The sequence below is a fragment of the Rhea americana genome, unplaced genomic scaffold, assembly GCF_003343005.1.
Source record: "Rhea americana isolate MKP2758 unplaced genomic scaffold, rheAme1 scaffold_497, whole genome shotgun sequence".
Taxonomy (NCBI): Eukaryota; Metazoa; Chordata; class Aves; order Rheiformes; family Rheidae; genus Rhea; species Rhea americana.
In genome coordinates this window covers 28398-44576 of record NW_028186642.1, presented here as the reverse complement: position 1 = coordinate 44576, position 16179 = coordinate 28398, and the positions used below count along the sequence as shown (strand labels likewise).

At 48.7% G+C, this 16179-nt stretch overlaps 2 protein-coding genes across 2 annotated transcripts in view; one reads left to right on the top strand and one right to left on the bottom strand.

The window, feature by feature from the left end:
• Positions 1 to 3516: 3516 nt before the first annotated feature.
• TMEM53 (transmembrane protein 53) lies at positions 3517 to 8720 on the bottom strand. Its single transcript, XM_085317309.1, has 3 exons — positions 8647 to 8720; positions 8204 to 8316; positions 3517 to 6369 (listed from the first exon to the last, which is right to left on the bottom strand). Exons 1-3 carry the CDS (start codon positions 8690 to 8692, stop codon positions 5707 to 5709), a joined length of 822 nt encoding a protein of 273 aa, XP_085173435.1. The 5' UTR covers positions 8693 to 8720; the 3' UTR covers positions 3517 to 5706.
• Positions 8721 to 12755: 4035 nt separating this feature from the next.
• LOC146588814 (armadillo-like helical domain containing protein 1) overlaps positions 12756 to 16179 on the top strand; it is a 5351-nt gene continuing 1927 nt past the window's right edge. The window contains exons 1-5 of the mRNA XM_085317311.1: positions 12756 to 12973; positions 13433 to 13501; positions 14017 to 14183; positions 15024 to 15220; positions 15967 to 16051. Of these exons, the coding sequence (XP_085173437.1) occupies positions 12768 to 12973; positions 13433 to 13501; positions 14017 to 14183; positions 15024 to 15220; positions 15967 to 16051 (724 nt within the window). The 5' untranslated portion in view covers positions 12756 to 12767. The remainder of the gene's footprint in view (positions 12974 to 13432; positions 13502 to 14016; positions 14184 to 15023; positions 15221 to 15966; positions 16052 to 16179) is intronic.

The window sequence follows — 16179 nt, the reverse complement described above, 5'->3', positions numbered from 1 at the left end:
CCGGCCCCCGTTCACGCAGCACCTGCTCCGGAAAGCTGGCGCTGGAATAACACCCCCGGGGACACGGGGGTCCCTGCCTTCCCCGGCTGGCCCTGCGGGGGCACCTTGGAGCCTCGCTGAGCTTTGCAGCCTCGACTGTGTCGCCACGCAAACCCCGTCCCAGCGCGGAGCCCCAGTGCGGCCACATTCGGTCCCGCTGCTCCCGCAGTCAGAACTTCAGTTTGAATTCCTCGCTAAAGCTGAAAACCACGGTCTAGCGTAGCTTTTGTGCAGACAGCCCTAAGGCTTGGTAGCTATTCCGTATTAACTCACAAGCTCTACCTCTTGGTGCCGTATTTTGGCCTTCTTGCTGGTTTCCCTTTCCTTGCTTTGAGCATCTTTTATTGGAGATGCTTTCAGGCGCACAGGAAACACTAGGCTGAGTCACACCCTTGGTGTCTTGTGCAGGACCTGCCTCAGGCCGCAGTACCAGATGGTTTCAAAGCTGCTGCGAGAAACAGGATACRGTTACACCTTCCTCCTAATTCCTAACAGCAGGACATGGGGTGAAACCTAACAACTTCCCAAACGAGAGGTTATTTTAATCCTATCATTATATAATCTACTTCCCCACGTAACTCCTTACCCTCTCTTCTCTTTAAGTCCTTCTTAAGCGCTTGGCTCCAGCTGGCTCGTGTGCACAGAGCTTTCCTCCGCTGAGCAGCATGGTTGCAGCAGCCTTGCCTTTGCTGTGGTCCCAGCGGGCCGCTCGTGCCTCAGCTCAGAGCTGCAACGAATGCTATGGGTCTCCCCTCCGGGCTCCCCACGCCAGTGCTTGTCTCCTAAATTAGATCAGCCCCCTCTCGTTATTTCAGCACAACCAGTGCCCAGGAGGGACATGCAGCCCCAGTCATCTGCAGGGGGATGACCACCCCACAAGGACACAAGTGGCCCCAAGGACACAASAGCAACATGGCAGGGCTAAGCACTCCCCTCCTCGAAGGGACATACTTCTCCCGTTAAACTCTTTCAGCTCAGCCCACACATACAGCCTTTCTAACGCCTGGTGGCCCAGCAGCCTCCTTGCAAGGGCCAGCTCCAGCCTTAACAAGCTTTTCCTCTTTCCTAATGACTGAACCTACAGAAAAATTGGCTAAAATGTCTCCATGAATGGGGACTGGAGGAAAGAGAGGGCCTGCTGCCACCTCGTGGAACAACTTCTCCATCCCAGTCTCCGTTTTGCAGGCCAAACTCATGGAGAGAGGCCGCCAGCTTCGGAGCATCATGCACCCAGCACCSACAGCATGGCCACGGGGGTTGTCACTCACTGGGGCAGACATCTGATGCCACCTGCATCTCAGGGTCTCTGCATCACATGCACTGGCTCCACACCTCCTCCTGTCTGTTCTTGAGGAGGAAGAACGTGGAGTTCAGTTACTCATCTCCATTCCTGATTTTTTTTGTTGTCCACAACTCCTTTTTCATTTTGTGCATACGCCTGCAACTTGCCAACACCTACAAAGATAAGGCCTCAGTCTTTACAGTTTACTGCCTGAACATACAAGAGGCAACAGGAGATTTTTTTAAAAGCCTTTATTAGGTGTGTGCACAGACTAGTCTTTATTCAGCAACCTGGCTTGAATTCTTCTCTCATCACAGATTTTCCACCAGTCTAAAATGCGACTCCTGGCTGGACTTGTTCGTGGCCCCTGGTACCACCCACAGCACCTCCGCAGCCTCCCAACCCTGGCTGTGCAGGTGTCCTCTCACCATCCCGTCAGCGGAAGCTAAACTTTCTTCTGCCAAGGCCCACAACCACCCTGACCACCACTTCACCAGCCTTTTTCTTTCTATAAGCCTTTCCTGTAACATCGCCAGTGCCTACGCAGAAAAGGCTGCACATGGGACCGAGCACGCAGCCAGCTCCCTTGCAGGAAACACTCACAAATGGCTTTTGTTCATGAGGAAAGGTTAATTTGTGCTCTTGCAAAATTAACCTAGATAGGAAACGCACAATGCCAGCAGCTGGCCCCTGGGAACCCTGGGCATCTTCCTCTCCCACCACAGCTGGTATTTCACCTGCACAGCTCAGCAGGGCCCCACGTGAGGGTTTAACTGCGTTAAAATGAACATAAGGCTTCACAGGCTGGCAGGAAAACGGTGCCTGCAAGTGTCACATCCTGTCCCCTATCCCCAAAGCAAGTCACAGGGTGCTGCTTTTTCTCCCAAAGTGCTGATCTGCATTACCCCTCCCTTTGTCTCAAAGATTACTTGGATCTACCAAGACATGCCAATCTTTGGCTTTCATTATTGAGGCTGAAGCTCTCTAGGAACACTGGCTGCACCAAACTGACAGTTTAGCAAGGATTAGAGGTTGTTTTTCAAAAATCCAGTAGAGCTTGGATCAGTTCTTGGCTGAGTGCCTTCAGGCTCCAAGTTATTAACCTTCTGTTTCAAATAACAAGCAACAGAAATACAGAGGGCAGAAAAGGGGGGCAAGCATACATGTTGTATAGGGAAGAAAAGGGCAATATATCACACAAKACACTTAACACATTGCTCATAATCACAATTAAAATTTGCTAGGATATGGAAAACTAAACCCATCAGCACCAACCTTCTGGGTGACTTCCTCCATAAATCACTAGCCTGCTAGAGATCCCCCCACTGTTCTTTGAGAAGGGTGGATACATGAATTAATCCCRATTTTTAAATAGTTTCTGTAGTAGTAGAAATGCCCATGAATAAGTTCYTGTTCATGTAGTACAGGGTGGCCTATGGAAATGCAACTTGGCTACCTGGGCACGTGCCAGCTCTTTCAAAGGTGCCCACTGTCACACCAGCAGTTTAGGGCAGCAGGACTACAGCACAACAGTGAAGCACGTTGTGCAACTTCTTTGCATGCAGGGCTCCATCAGAAGGCACACGCTCCCCGTCAGCACGGCAATGCCCCAGCCTTGCTCTTGCTCTGGGGGACCCGATCACAGGAAAAACTGATCCACAGCCACAAACCAGGGCTACTCATTGCACCAGGCACACTGGATCCTAGAGCTGAAGAGGCCAGTAACCTGCAAATGCACAGTTTGTGCTGAAAACAAGGGTGGTCTAGCTGCCCCCAGCCAAGCGCAATGCTGAGGTGCCAATGGCACAGAAACACTCTAAGGACCGGTGAAAAGAGGTGAGAGTATGGAGCGCTGGAAGCGTGTATGTAGGAATACGCGCATTGGAGCAAAGACGCAGGGGGATCCAGACCTTGGAGGCCGGCAGGTATTACAGGCTGCGGCACCGGAAAGCAAGAAGTTGGAGGGCATGGACAGCAGGAGGTAGGGAGTGGCAATCCTGTTGCAGGGATGAAGGGGGAGATTAAAGGTGTGACACAGGTGTGATGCTCTTCCCAGGGGGATTTTGACCATTTTGTCACACAGGGATGGAGGGCTTAGCTCCAACACCTGCCAACCACACACCACAGCAGCCTAAGCGCTTAAATAGGCACACAGAGAAGTTCAACACCCAAGGCAATAAACAGCAACAGCAGAATCCCAGTCCAGCACAACTGTATTAATTCAAAGTTAAACTTAAACATTATAAAGTGTTTAAGTGTTCTATAAATACTGAACCCACAGAAATCAGCACGAGGGCAAGTGTTAGTTAAATAACCTTTATCACGTCTGCTCCCTAAGCATTTTCACAGTCCCACAAATAGGCTGGATGCTCAGAAGAAAGATACAGCACAGTTCTCCAGGAAGGCAAGCAAACACATGACAGCTTAGCAGTTATGGCACTGATAGCACAAGTCAGATTTAGGTTCAAAAACCTACAAGACCTGCRATGGACTTTCTGGGATATGAAATCCAGATATGGTCCCCTAGGTCCAAATCCTAGGAATAAGGATTTCTTTACAGAAAACAGTCTATTGAAAGTTCTCATACCACAGGGTAGCCCACACAGCTGATTCTCACAGTGGAAGTCAAAACTCAAAGATTACACCTACACAAGGCTGTGCCCCAAGCAGTAAGGGCTCTCATGCTTGGAGACAGTTTTCACTTAAATAATTGAAAATAAACCAGGCAGTCAGCCCCCTTTCAGGCAATTCTCACATATCCTATACACCGCATTCYACCCCTCAAAAGTACGCTCGACGTGGGCTTATTCTTAGTTTTAAGGAAGTGTTGCCACATTATTCTGCTAAAAACAGGTGCTCTAGCCACAGACCACAACTCATCCTGTGTTGTCTCGTGTGACGTGTTAGAGTTCATGTTGTAAACTCAGAAATAATTTTAGCGCATCCCAAGAGATCTCTCTGTCTGTGTTTCCCTTCAGAACAGCAAGTGCCTTGTAACTGTGGATGGCAGCACCCTAAGGGTGGGCGAGTCAAGCACAGGCAGCAAATGCTCATAAGAATTCTTGTGTTTTCCATGTCCTTACCTTGCAAGGGCAGCCCCTTGTTCATGCCTCTCCATGGCAGGGCCTGTTCCTGCAGTTGGAGAGTAAGAACTTAAAGTTGGCTAAAAATGACCATCACATTTTTAATTAGTTTCCAATGCTGTGACGCAGAGGAAATGCGTTATTAGCAGGCTCTGCCTCTGAGTTTATCCCCGTCTCTCCCTAAAACAAATCACAAAGCCCAAGAACAAACATGGCTGCAAAGCAGTGCAACAAGCTACTTTTTCACTGGGTAAAATGAAATCATTTCTTTGCATTAGAAGTACACATTGCACAAGCAGCAAAGACTGATCATCTGAAAAGAGCATCATGGGGAAAAAAAAACATTGAATTTCATGGTCATTTGTGGGCTAGCTCACTGGAAGCGATTTAAGAAACACCTAGTATAAATCATAGCTCCGATAGACAGTTCCATTTTTCTCTCCAATTCCACCTATTTCTGAGGTCTTCTGGGTTACAGCTATGCCAGTTTCCCGGCATTCCCAGATGCACAATCTAGGCTGTTCCACAATATACAATAATAAACGTGCATTTCTCCAGAAAATTAAAACTACTCATGAGAACACAGGAAAGAAAAAAGGAAGAGCAACAAAAAGATTAATCTGATCTTTTGGTTGAAGAACATAGAAYTTATCACAAACTTTTAAGCCTCCTTCCAGGGCAAGGGAATCAGTGCTTTGCTGTGCTATCTACGCTCTTTAATGAAAGCAGATGGCAGTCTGGTCATATTTCCATGCACAAGCCTTCTCCAGATCTTGCATTTGGCTCTTGGGCATGCTCTCCAGCAACGACTGCAACAGTTACAATGCACTGAGAGAAGAGGGAAATTCTGCAGAGCTGCTTCTGTTTGCTCACTACAAGATGAAAAAATTAACAGAGAAAGAACAAATACATTGAAGAGCTGTAATGTTAGAACCAGTACAAGGCAACGGAACATGCACATTAGACATCAGGGACAACAACACAGTATAAAAAGTAGAGAACAACACGGGACAGGAAGAAACAAATAACATCCAGGTGAAATTCTAGTCTGTGACACCTTAGTAAAGCAGATAAAGCTAGGATTTCACCATTAGTATCTAAAATTACCCCACATCTACTTGCTCCTACGACTCAGCGGGYGCAAAGGCCAGCCTGGAGGCGTTCAGATATTTATCTAGTGAAAAAAAAGCTGAGGACAGAGGAAGTCTCTGCTTTCCTCACTTCAAAAACACAGAAGCAAGGGGGTGATGTTTCCTATACAACCTGAGCAAAGTAGAGGCATACAGATAAGTAATTACACCACTAACAAGGTGAGCCCCTGACACAGTCCGACAGAAAASTCATACAGAGGTTGCTATAATAGGTGGGATATGCCCGCATATGGCTGACGTGAGCAGAGTCTGAAAAGTCTACAGCTTTCACAGAGACACCAAGCCGCTGCCGGGCATCAGCCATGTGCTCAACTTCACTGGCCTCAATGACTGCATCAGCTTGGGAATAGAGGTAAAGCTCGGGCCATCGGGAGGGCGCTTTCAGCAGGACATCGTAATGGCTCTCATGGATGAAGCGGGTCAACGGGTACAGGATGATCCGCATCACAACAGCTGTAGCGGCAAAACTGAACAAGAGGAAATACTTGAGCAGCACATTAGTGGATACCAAGACAGTCCCCAAAGCACGAAGGCCTCCTCTCAAGTTTCTTCTGCCAGGAGCACTATCAAAAATGGTGCCCACTACTTTGAGGCTCTTGAATGGCTGCTCTGTGTGGAGTGCTTCAAGGATATAGCGGTATAGCATGACACCACCATTGCTGAAAACATGGAACAGAACAGGTCTATTTTCGATGCTGTAGTTGAAGAGCAGCTCCAGGAGTCTCCTAGCTGGGGTYTGGAGGGATCTGATGCCAAAAGACTCCGAGAAGAACACCATCCTCCACGGAGCTGTGTAGCGGATGGTGGCGCACCCCTAAGAAGAACAGATAGAGACCTCCATATTGGGCTGTGCTGCAAATTACAGAGTATACAAGCAGTAGGACACAGAACAGGAAGATTTGAGTCAGGTTGCCAACAGAAGTCACAGGACCATGAGAAGCTCTTCGGTAGAAAAGCATCAATACGAACAGGATTGTAATAACAACAACACAGTATGATGAAAGGGTTTTTCAATAGCAGAGGGCCTGAATTTGATGACATCTAAGATTCTTCCAAGTCTTCTGCCAACTGGCACAGCCCCTAAGTACAGTACCACCCACACTGTTATAAGTGTTAATCTTCACCYAAGAACAGAAAACAGGCCCTTTTCTCCAACTCACAAACCTTCAGGAAAGGCCATTTGGGGAAGAAGGATTTTCCCTGATGCACACCCAATTCATGAGAGTGAAACAAACATAAGGAGGAAGAGGAACTTCTTCCTGTCCTTTGGTAGTATCCATTTGCAGCCATCTATAAGACTCGCCTACAATAAGCACCAGTGTGGTTTTGTAATCCTTTCTGAAACTCTTTAGCTATGCAAGTGAAAAGAGTCAGAAGGCTTACGCAACTTGCCTTTACAGTTAAGATCTTACATGTAGGTGTAGATTGGGAAACAGGACCTCAGAGAAGTTTCTAAATGAGTTTCATACCAAGCAAGAAATTCTAAAGGCATTTCATACCACCCTGAACTTGCTGCTATTATACACTGACTGCTGTAAGGCAGAGGCACCAAGACTACCCTCCCTCCCAGAGCTCCCTGAACAGCGAGCTAGGAAGAACAGAGGATATYGAGTTTCAGTTCTTAAATCAAAGGTTTGTATATCATCTGGCCAAGGCTGCAGCCACTTCCTCATTAGGGGCCTAAGAAAACCCCTTCTTTCCTTTTCCATTTCCCTCATCCTTCTGATAGAAAAGTATTTCACAAAGTCGGCATGCTGCCATGTAATACGCTCCTCATCTGATCAGCAGCATCTCTTAGTCATAACAATCTCTTAACAATTAACTCTTCACTAGAAGAAGTCAATTAATGACTCTTGCACTGGATTACATATTAACAATACACTTGTTAATGTACAAGTCTTGCCACCCAGATCTGGAACAAATTTGGTAAAAAAACAAGATTTTGGCATTTTCACAAAATTAAAGTGTCTAACATTTAACTGAGACCCAATACAACAAGCTGAGATCATTCCAGTAAACTATGGTATTAGAAAGGAACATATCATAACTTAGGAGACCATCAATTGGACAACCTCTTTAGTTCAGATGTAAAGAGTTGCTAATGACTAGGTATTAATATCATAGGATGCCTGCTTCTCAGAAAGCATAAAACGAATTTGTAACACAACACATAGATGAACTATCTCAACAGAAAGGAAAAGCTGAGGGAATGACAGATGCTGATATGCTCTCAGTCTCCAGACTGGCATTGCCAGGTTTGTGCTGTGGCCTATTAGCAAGCAGTATAAGTTTATGGATTTTTTTTGGGGGGGGGGGGGAAGGGTTTCTGTAGTTCATTAATTATCTCACAATCTTAAAAGGCTTAAAATACCCCAGTCATTCACACAGAGGCAGAAAGTGTTCTTCTGAGAAAGTATTTTTGTCTCTCACTTGCACACACAAAGATGACCTCAGCAACTGCTTACATAATACTGGCTAAGCAGCTCCTAGACACAAGGAGCTTTCAATGACCATCAGAACTTACCACTTACTCCCAATGACTTTGGAGCAAGAGAGGCTTTAGAGTGATCTTACCAGCATGCAGAAAAGAGACAGTTTCCCAGAGGGATGTATGATAGTGTTATGAAAAATATAAACAAGCTACTCACCTTCTGACTGTAAATTGCACTGTATTTGGCTAGATATTTGTCCTGACAGCCTGCCCAACCGAGAAGGATCACCACAGGCTGACCATCTGCAGCCCCTCCTTCCGTGCTGCTCTCTGAAACAAGTCGTAAGGTTGACACTGGGGGTCCCACAGGTCCAAACCTCCCCCTCCTCCTCCCTCAGGGGCCTCCTCAACCCTTCTGTCATTGGGGGTCCCCAAGGCCCAGTTTCCCTCCTCTACGCCCAAGGGTCCCCCACACCCCCCTGCCACAAAGGGCCCCAGGCCCAGTTTCCCTCCTCTATCCTCAAGGCCCCCCAGGGCCTAGTCCCCCCCCTTTCCTCCAGGGTCTCCCAAGCCCGCCCCTCCTTCTCTCACGCGTCCCCCAGGCCCGGCACCTCCTCCCTCAGGACTCGGCCGCCCCTCCGGCCCCCAGGGCCGCCGCACCCGCCGCCAGCTCCACCGCCGCCGCCTCCAGCCTGCAGCTCCCCATCACGGCCGGCTCTCGCTTCACGCTCCTCCGGCGCTTCCGCTCTCCCCACCGGAAGCTCCACCCCCCGCGCCTCCCACAGCCAATGAGAAGGAGAGGTGCTCGCCTCGCCTCAATGGCCTCCTCCTCCCCCCTCCGCCTCCGGCTTCCCTAGCAACAGACCTTAGCAACCGCCGGCGGCGTCGGCGCCACGCCCACTAGGCGCGAAGCTGGCTCACCCATTGGGCCGAGGGAGCAGAGGCGGGCCGCGATTGGCTCAGAGGCGGTGTCAGTCACGCTGCAGAGTATCCGCCCCTTGTCGGGAAGGTGAGAGGGCGTCGGGGGTAGGGGGAAATGGCGGGCGCAGTGGGCATTGGGGTCAGGACGAGGGATGGTGGGGCCGGGATTGGGGGCTGGGTGGGCATTGGGGTCAGGGTGAGGGGGGCATAGGGGCTGAGGTGCTGTTGGGGTCGGGGGAGGCAGACATGGGGGACTCATGGGGGCTGGAGCGAGTGTTGGGGTGGGTCGGGGGGTTGTAAGGCCTAAGCTGGGTGTTGGGGTCAGGATGTGGGAGGGGATTGTAGGGTCTGGGGCAGGCATTGGGATCAGGGGGGTATGGGGCTGGGTCGGCTTTGGGGGCTGGGGTATTGAGGAGGTAGGAGGGTACAAAGAGGATGGGGACAAACTCATTTCAGTGACGCCCAGTGACAGGACGAGAGGCAGCAGGCACAAACTGAAATGCAGGTAGTTCCATCTGGACCAAAGGAAAAACTTGTGTATTCTGGGGTAACTGTGCACTGGAACAGGTKGCCCAGAGAGGTGGTGGAGTCTCCATCCTTGGAGATGTTCAGAAGCCGTCTGGACCCAGTCCTGGGCAACGTGCTCTAGATGATCCTGCTTGAGCAAGAGGGTTGGAATAGATCACATCCAGAAATGACTTCCAACCTCAACCATTCTGTGATTCTGTGGATGGGGTCTTGCAGGAGAACTGTAGGGCCAGTGGTGGGTTTTGGAGTCAGAGTGTGGGGGAACACAGGGCTTGGGGCTGGGGTGGATCAGACCAGGTTGGACTGTTGAGCTGGGGTGGGCATTGGGGTCAGGGTTTGGGGGGAATGTCCACACTAGAATGGGGTTAGGATGGAGGGACCTAAGGGCTGGGATGGGTGTAGGGGTCAGGGCAGGGGCTCAATGTGGGTGAGGTGTATGCAGGGACTGGAGTCAGCATCATGACTGGAATTAACATAGGTGACGAGGATGGGAGGTTGGACATATGGGTGACTGAGGGGCCAGTAGGACCTTGGGTTGAATGGGATGGGGTAGAAGGCACTGGGATGCCTAGGGAAAGGTTGCGTGGGATTGCCAGGGGAGAGTGAAACCTGCCAGGGAAACAGAAACTTCTGCTTGTGCCTGGTGCTGGGCACAACCTTGATGTTGCAAGGTGCAAAGGTAACTGCAAATCACTGTCAATCCCTGTCTGTTCCACAAGTCCAAGGCTGCATGTCATACTTGGACTGGGTTGGCACTTGCAGCACCAACACACTTTTTGGTTTGAATCTGGTGATTTAGCAATATTCAAGATATAAAGGACTGCTGAATTGCCGGAGTTAGTTCCTAAATCACTTGGGCTTTTCTTGGGAGAAAAAAAAAAAGCACTGCCCAGACCCAGGCTTGTTTTGATTATTAGATCCAGTCACAGAGGTGGCAGCACAGCACTGGCGAGAGCAGAGTTTGAAGCCAACAAGCAGGAGTTAAGTGCTGATATTGCCACTGATAAATGACTGGGGCAAGTCAACTAACTTTTCTGTGTCTGTATATTCTCGTTTGTAAAATGATCATGATAATTATACATGTTTTAGGGTACTTCAATACTAACAGGAAGACTGCTATGTCAACAGATTATGTTATTAGATCAGCCAAGTATTGATACCATTGTATCCTCAGAAGCCCCATGCGATCATTTTTTCAAAGTCCATTTTCTTTGCCATTGTATCATAGGCAAGCACTTTGTATCACTAAAATCCTCACGTCCAGAGGCTGGTTTCTGAATAGTGGGGGTTATTGGGGTTATTGCCGCTTTCTAATAAAAATGGGATAGAGTACACCACCAGCATCTAAAACATAAATATGGAAACGTTAATTTAGAATCAATTTTTGGATGTTTCAGACTGTAAAGTTCTTTTAACTAGATCTCTGTTGAGGACAGAGTAGCACTTTATGGGACTGTAAATTTCATGCAAACAGTCTCTGTGAAATACAGGTTCTCCCTGCACACTAGCAGTTCTCTCAGTATCAATCATATGCCTTGCAAGTAATGTTTCACAAATATTCTGTAAATCACAGGAAAATGCTTGCAATAATGTGAAATATGACTTTCACTTGACTGTTTCACCAAAGGCCCCTAACAGGCCATTCTCCTGTCAGCACTAACATTTGTTATGGCTAATAACACTTTCAATCACAACTATTTTGGGAAAATGGATTTATTTTAAACCTGCTTCCACTCAAAGGAGATCCTGAAAATGCCCTGCCAAGGACACAGACTCCTTACAGAATACAGGCTGTTAATTCCTAAATGATATTTCATCTCATCTTAATTCTCAAACATTGTTTCTTAGTAAACTTTTTCAAGAATTTGTTTGTTTGTTTTCGGACATCAAGGTATGGTACATTTTCACCTCTCATTGGTTCAGCCTATAGCAACAGAAAGTTCCTTTGAGCAGATGTCTTGCAGATTTTCTGAAATTAATTTGGGATTTTGCTTCAAGTTCTAGGAGAAAAGTCTTAAGAACTGTGCAGATGGGAAACTGGTAATCTCGGTGACTTGTATTTCATTGAGAGAAAATGTTCTTGTTCTGCCTCCTCCTTTCCCCCCCCCCAATTTTTGTCATTTTGGGGTTTTTTTTTTGCTCTTAAATCACACTTTTATTAAAACCTAAAATGGCAACTTTCTTACGTAGGTAGTCCAAGGACTGGATGAAACAAGGAGTGTATTCCCATCTTAACTTCAGGTACGTTGATGTAGCTTGGTGGAGGACAACGCACCTGTGTCAGTACAGTTATCTGTGGCAGGTCTGCCTTGTTCCTCGGTCTGCATCTATCTACATGCTTAACTGTAAGACTCCTTGAAACTAGTCAGCATATACTACTGCTAATACATATGAGTCAGTAGAATTCTTGTCTACCTGAATGGATAGAGAGCTTAGTCCTCTGGCATTGCATCCTTCTACTAAGGGCATCTTCACATTGTAGATCTGGAATAGGAGATATCTTAATGACTCTAAAATGTGCCAAAGAAATTAGGCAAAATATGGAATGCTTTATTTAACACCTATGTGGAGGGATAGGAGGAGGTGCAGGCAAAGGATGTTTCTGAAGTTTCAATCTAATTGCAAGTATTTCTCATCATTTCGGGTTTTCTCAGATTGTTTAAAAACATGCCTTTCAAAACTCAGAGCCTGTGCCTAGAGATTAGATAAGTGAAAAAGAGTAAATGTCCACCATGCAAAAGGATCCCAAACCACTCCACTGCCAAGGCCAAACATATCTTCCTGGAGGGAACATGGGCCCAGGGCAAAATGACAGTCACTCCATCTCCTGAGAGAGAGCATGCCACACTGCTGTGTAAATGGGCATTTGCAGCCCCCTTGACCCTGTCGTTACCAATAAATCCATACCTATTTGTGCTCTCATTTCACCCTATTTATTCTCTGGCAGGTCACCTATTTGATGCAGTATTCATATCATGAGGCTAACAAGAAATGAGGTTAGGGGTATTGGTAATATCAAATGACTTTATTAACAGAACAAAGAAGAGAGTTCTTGTGGTGTAGCCATCTGATCTGGAATATAATCCCATGTGCATTGCAGATCCATTGTGCAGCCTCAAGTGTACAAGGAACTCTCTTTTTGTCTCAGTTTTCCTATCTATGAAATGAGTACAAAGGAAAATGAGATGTAATTAATGGCTATTAAGGTTTTTATGATTATTTACCAGACGAGATCTTAAATGTGATTCTGGTAGTAATTCCTTGTACAGATAGTTTCTATCTCCAAAGCCTTTTTTAACTTCTTTCTCATTTTCCTCAAGGCAGAAGAGATCATGACTTCTGTCAAAGAGCAGGAAGCCATCAAGAAGCTCATGGCATTCTTGCAGGAATGGGACAGTGCCCGCAAAGTTGCTCGAAGCCACATGCTGGACAACTTCATTAAAAGCAATCACGGCAAGACAGGGCCAGAGCTGGAGCTGGAGTTCTCCCAGGGAGCCAGCTTGTTTCTGGCTCGCCTAACAGCGTGGCTAAGGATGATGTATCTGTTTTCTTGAAAGCTGAGGTGGGGTGGGATAGTGGGATGGAGAAAAAGGAAAAGTTCTCTAGCAAAAATCTGTTTAAGGAGTAAGTTTCTTTGTGGAGGCATCCATATTCACTCATGTTCTCTAGAGGGGAAATACGGCTATCTAAAGCCAGAACTGAAGGGAAATTCATGTAGCCTGGCTCTCAGGGACCTAGAACTCATGTTTTTTCTCACCTCAACAAAGCTCACATCAAAACATCTTGTCCTTCTAGTCGAAGAAATGTCTGCAAGGCTATTACTGGCTGGGCCACACAGCCCATATTGGGATGTGCACGTGTCTCTGTAGTGGCCCATAGGAGGAGGGTCAGTGCTTTCTCTCAAAGAGATTACCCAGGTTCAGACTTCTGCATTGCCAAACACTGCCTGAGCGTGACCAAGATGGCCTGTAATTCCCTCCTTAACCTTGTTGAACAGCTACATGTATGGCACTTGCCTAGACAAGCTGTTGAAATCCATTGGCATCTTTTTATCAGCAGCAAGTGGGTGAGTACAGCATGTCACTGCCGTGAGAAGTGTTGAGAAGAAGGCACACATGATGAGGGGGTGAACAGATAAAGGGAACAGTGAGTCCAGGATAGGCATTTGGGAGGGCTAGGCATGCTCTTCATGTAAGGCAGGCCCCAGYCAGGTCAGGGTTGACTATAAACCGCAAGAGTTTCAATACAGATCTGCTGCTTGAGCAGGTCTCCGAAGCCACTGGCTCACTGGAACRACGTAGGAGTCTGGTGCAGAGACAGGGCCTTCCATGCCTCTGGCTCAATATCTGAAATGAGCACAGTGTAAATGGGAGCTGGTGGCCTGCAGGAAGCARAGCGTGCTGCTGGTGGCTATCAGCTCATACAGTCCCAGCTGCACCACTGGCACCCTGAGCTCCCTGTCAGGGTGCTGGTCACTCGCTGCAGAAAGGCATCAGGAGATGGTTCCCAGGAACAGGGAGTGCCCCGGGGGAAGATGGGCTCCAGGTGTCAGTTTTGGATTTGCTCCCCCTGTCCCTGCAGACGCAGATACCTCATTGAATTTCTGGAGATCGGAGGTGTCCTGACTCTCCTGGAAATACTAGGGCTGCGCCACCTGAAAGAGGAGGACAAAAGGGAGTCTGTAAAGCTGCTTCAGCTCATTGCAAATGCTGGCAGGAAGTACAAGGAGCTCATCTGTGAAAGCTATGGTAGGTGGTGTGTCCATCTGTGCTCTTTCCTCATTCAGGCGAGGATGTTCTCCCTGACCTCTGGCACTGGGGGCTCCTTGCAGTGCCAAGCCCACTCCCTTAATTTCGCCCACTGGACAGCAGATTGCTGCAGCATTTGTCTTGTTAGAAGGAGTTCAGAGTCTCAGCTGTTGTTGAGCGGTGGAATTTCATCCCCTCTCTGTTTTTCTTAAGCCAACTTTCTTTATAGTCATTTCTTTTGATGCAATATTGCTGTCCTGCTGGTTGCAACTGCTACGGTTAGAATCACAAACCAGTCTCCATTCTTACCTGCAGTGTTCACCCCATACAAGCTTTCCCAGACTTCTCCTCTGGAGGCAGGAGGGCTTTGTGCTTGTATCTCTTGAAAGAGCATTATGGGTTTTTTTCCTGTTCCCCCCCCCCCAGCAGTAGAAGCAAAATCCCATTAGCTGTGTAGTTCAGAGTATGCCTCATGTTGTCAGAGAAACTCAGGGGTGATACCTGCCATCACAGCTTCCTCTGGGAGAGACAGAGYGGCAGCATCAGCAGAGCGGTCCTTAGCGGCACTACTGGCATCTGAGTGCCACATTCTTTGCTGCTGTAAACACCTGCAGAAGGGTCTTGGCCATCTACTCCCACTGAGAAATTAGATAACTGCTTTCGCAGTTGGTGTTGCGGGTCCTGACAAGAACAACGAACATTTTTCCTGGCTTCTGTTTTCTAAGCCATGCTTTGAGGGATGTGGTCCTGGGTTATTTCAGGGTATCAAGTAAAGCAGTTGAGATGTGGGACCTGCAAACTCATTCTGGTGTGTGACTTGGCATCTCTTTCCCTGCACAGGGGTGCGATCCATTGCTGAGTTCTTGGCCACATCCACATCAACAGAGGCTCAAGAAGAAGTGCAGCTTCTGCTGAACTCTTTGGGCCATGGCAATCCCAAGTACCAGAACCAAGTCTACAAAGGCCTCATTGCTGTGCTGCCGTGCACGTCCCCGCGAGCCCAGCAGCTCTCTCTGCAGACACTCAGGGTCATGCAGGTGGGTAGCTGACTTTGCTAGTGAAAGACAGCTGTTGGCTTCCGCGGCATTCCCCTGGCCCCAGATAATCCCCATCTCTGGCTCTCCTCTCCATGCATTGCAGGACAAAGCTCTGTGGGACTTTGATGCTGCAAGTTTAATCCTGCTCCTTTCCTTAGCAACGAAAGCAGGAGATTTCCCCTTATGAAATTAGCATACCCAGGGTTCTCCCCAGTTTGAAACACCCCCCATGGACACTCCTGTAGGAGCTGTGGGCCCAACCCCAAGGGCTGATAAGGGGTAGGCCCACGCCTCAGAGTGAAGCTGGTGCTCCAGAGCCCAGTCCTGAGCTCTGCTGTTTGACACTGCCTGCACTTTGTGTCAGAGGAGGCCAGTGGGTCGATGCCCCCATGCCCATGGTGGAGCAGGCAGGGCTGGGATGCAGGAAGGCAGTCTGAGCACAATGTAGCAGTTAGGCATCAAGCAAAAGGCCCCTAAGCCTAGCAGGCAGCATCTCTGGGGTATGAGCTGCTGGGGTGCCAGGAACCCCCCAGTCCTGGTCTGAAGGACTGGCTCAGAGAATGGGATTGCTAGGGCACAGGCCTGCACATCACAGCAGAAGGCCCAGGTGCTGCATCCAGCAGTAGCTGAGCTGTTCCCCTTGGTGCCTGGGGCCACACCGGGTAGCCCTGCACCACAGAAGAGCAGCCACTGTGGGTCCCTGCGAAGGAGGGGTCACGAAGGGGGGGGGGGCCTTGTCTCGGCAGGACGTGGTGGGAGAGGCCCCCGGCAGCGTGGTGGGGCCGCTGCTGGCCGTGCTGCGCTCCGTGCACCTGGAGGTGCAGTACGAAGGTAGGGCCCGGCCGCGCCGCGGGGGGGCGGGGCAGCGGGGCGGCTCCTCATTAGCATGCGGCGGATTAGCATACCCAGGATGCACCGCGGCAGCACCGGGCCCTCCCGCTCCGCTCGCCGCCGCCGCC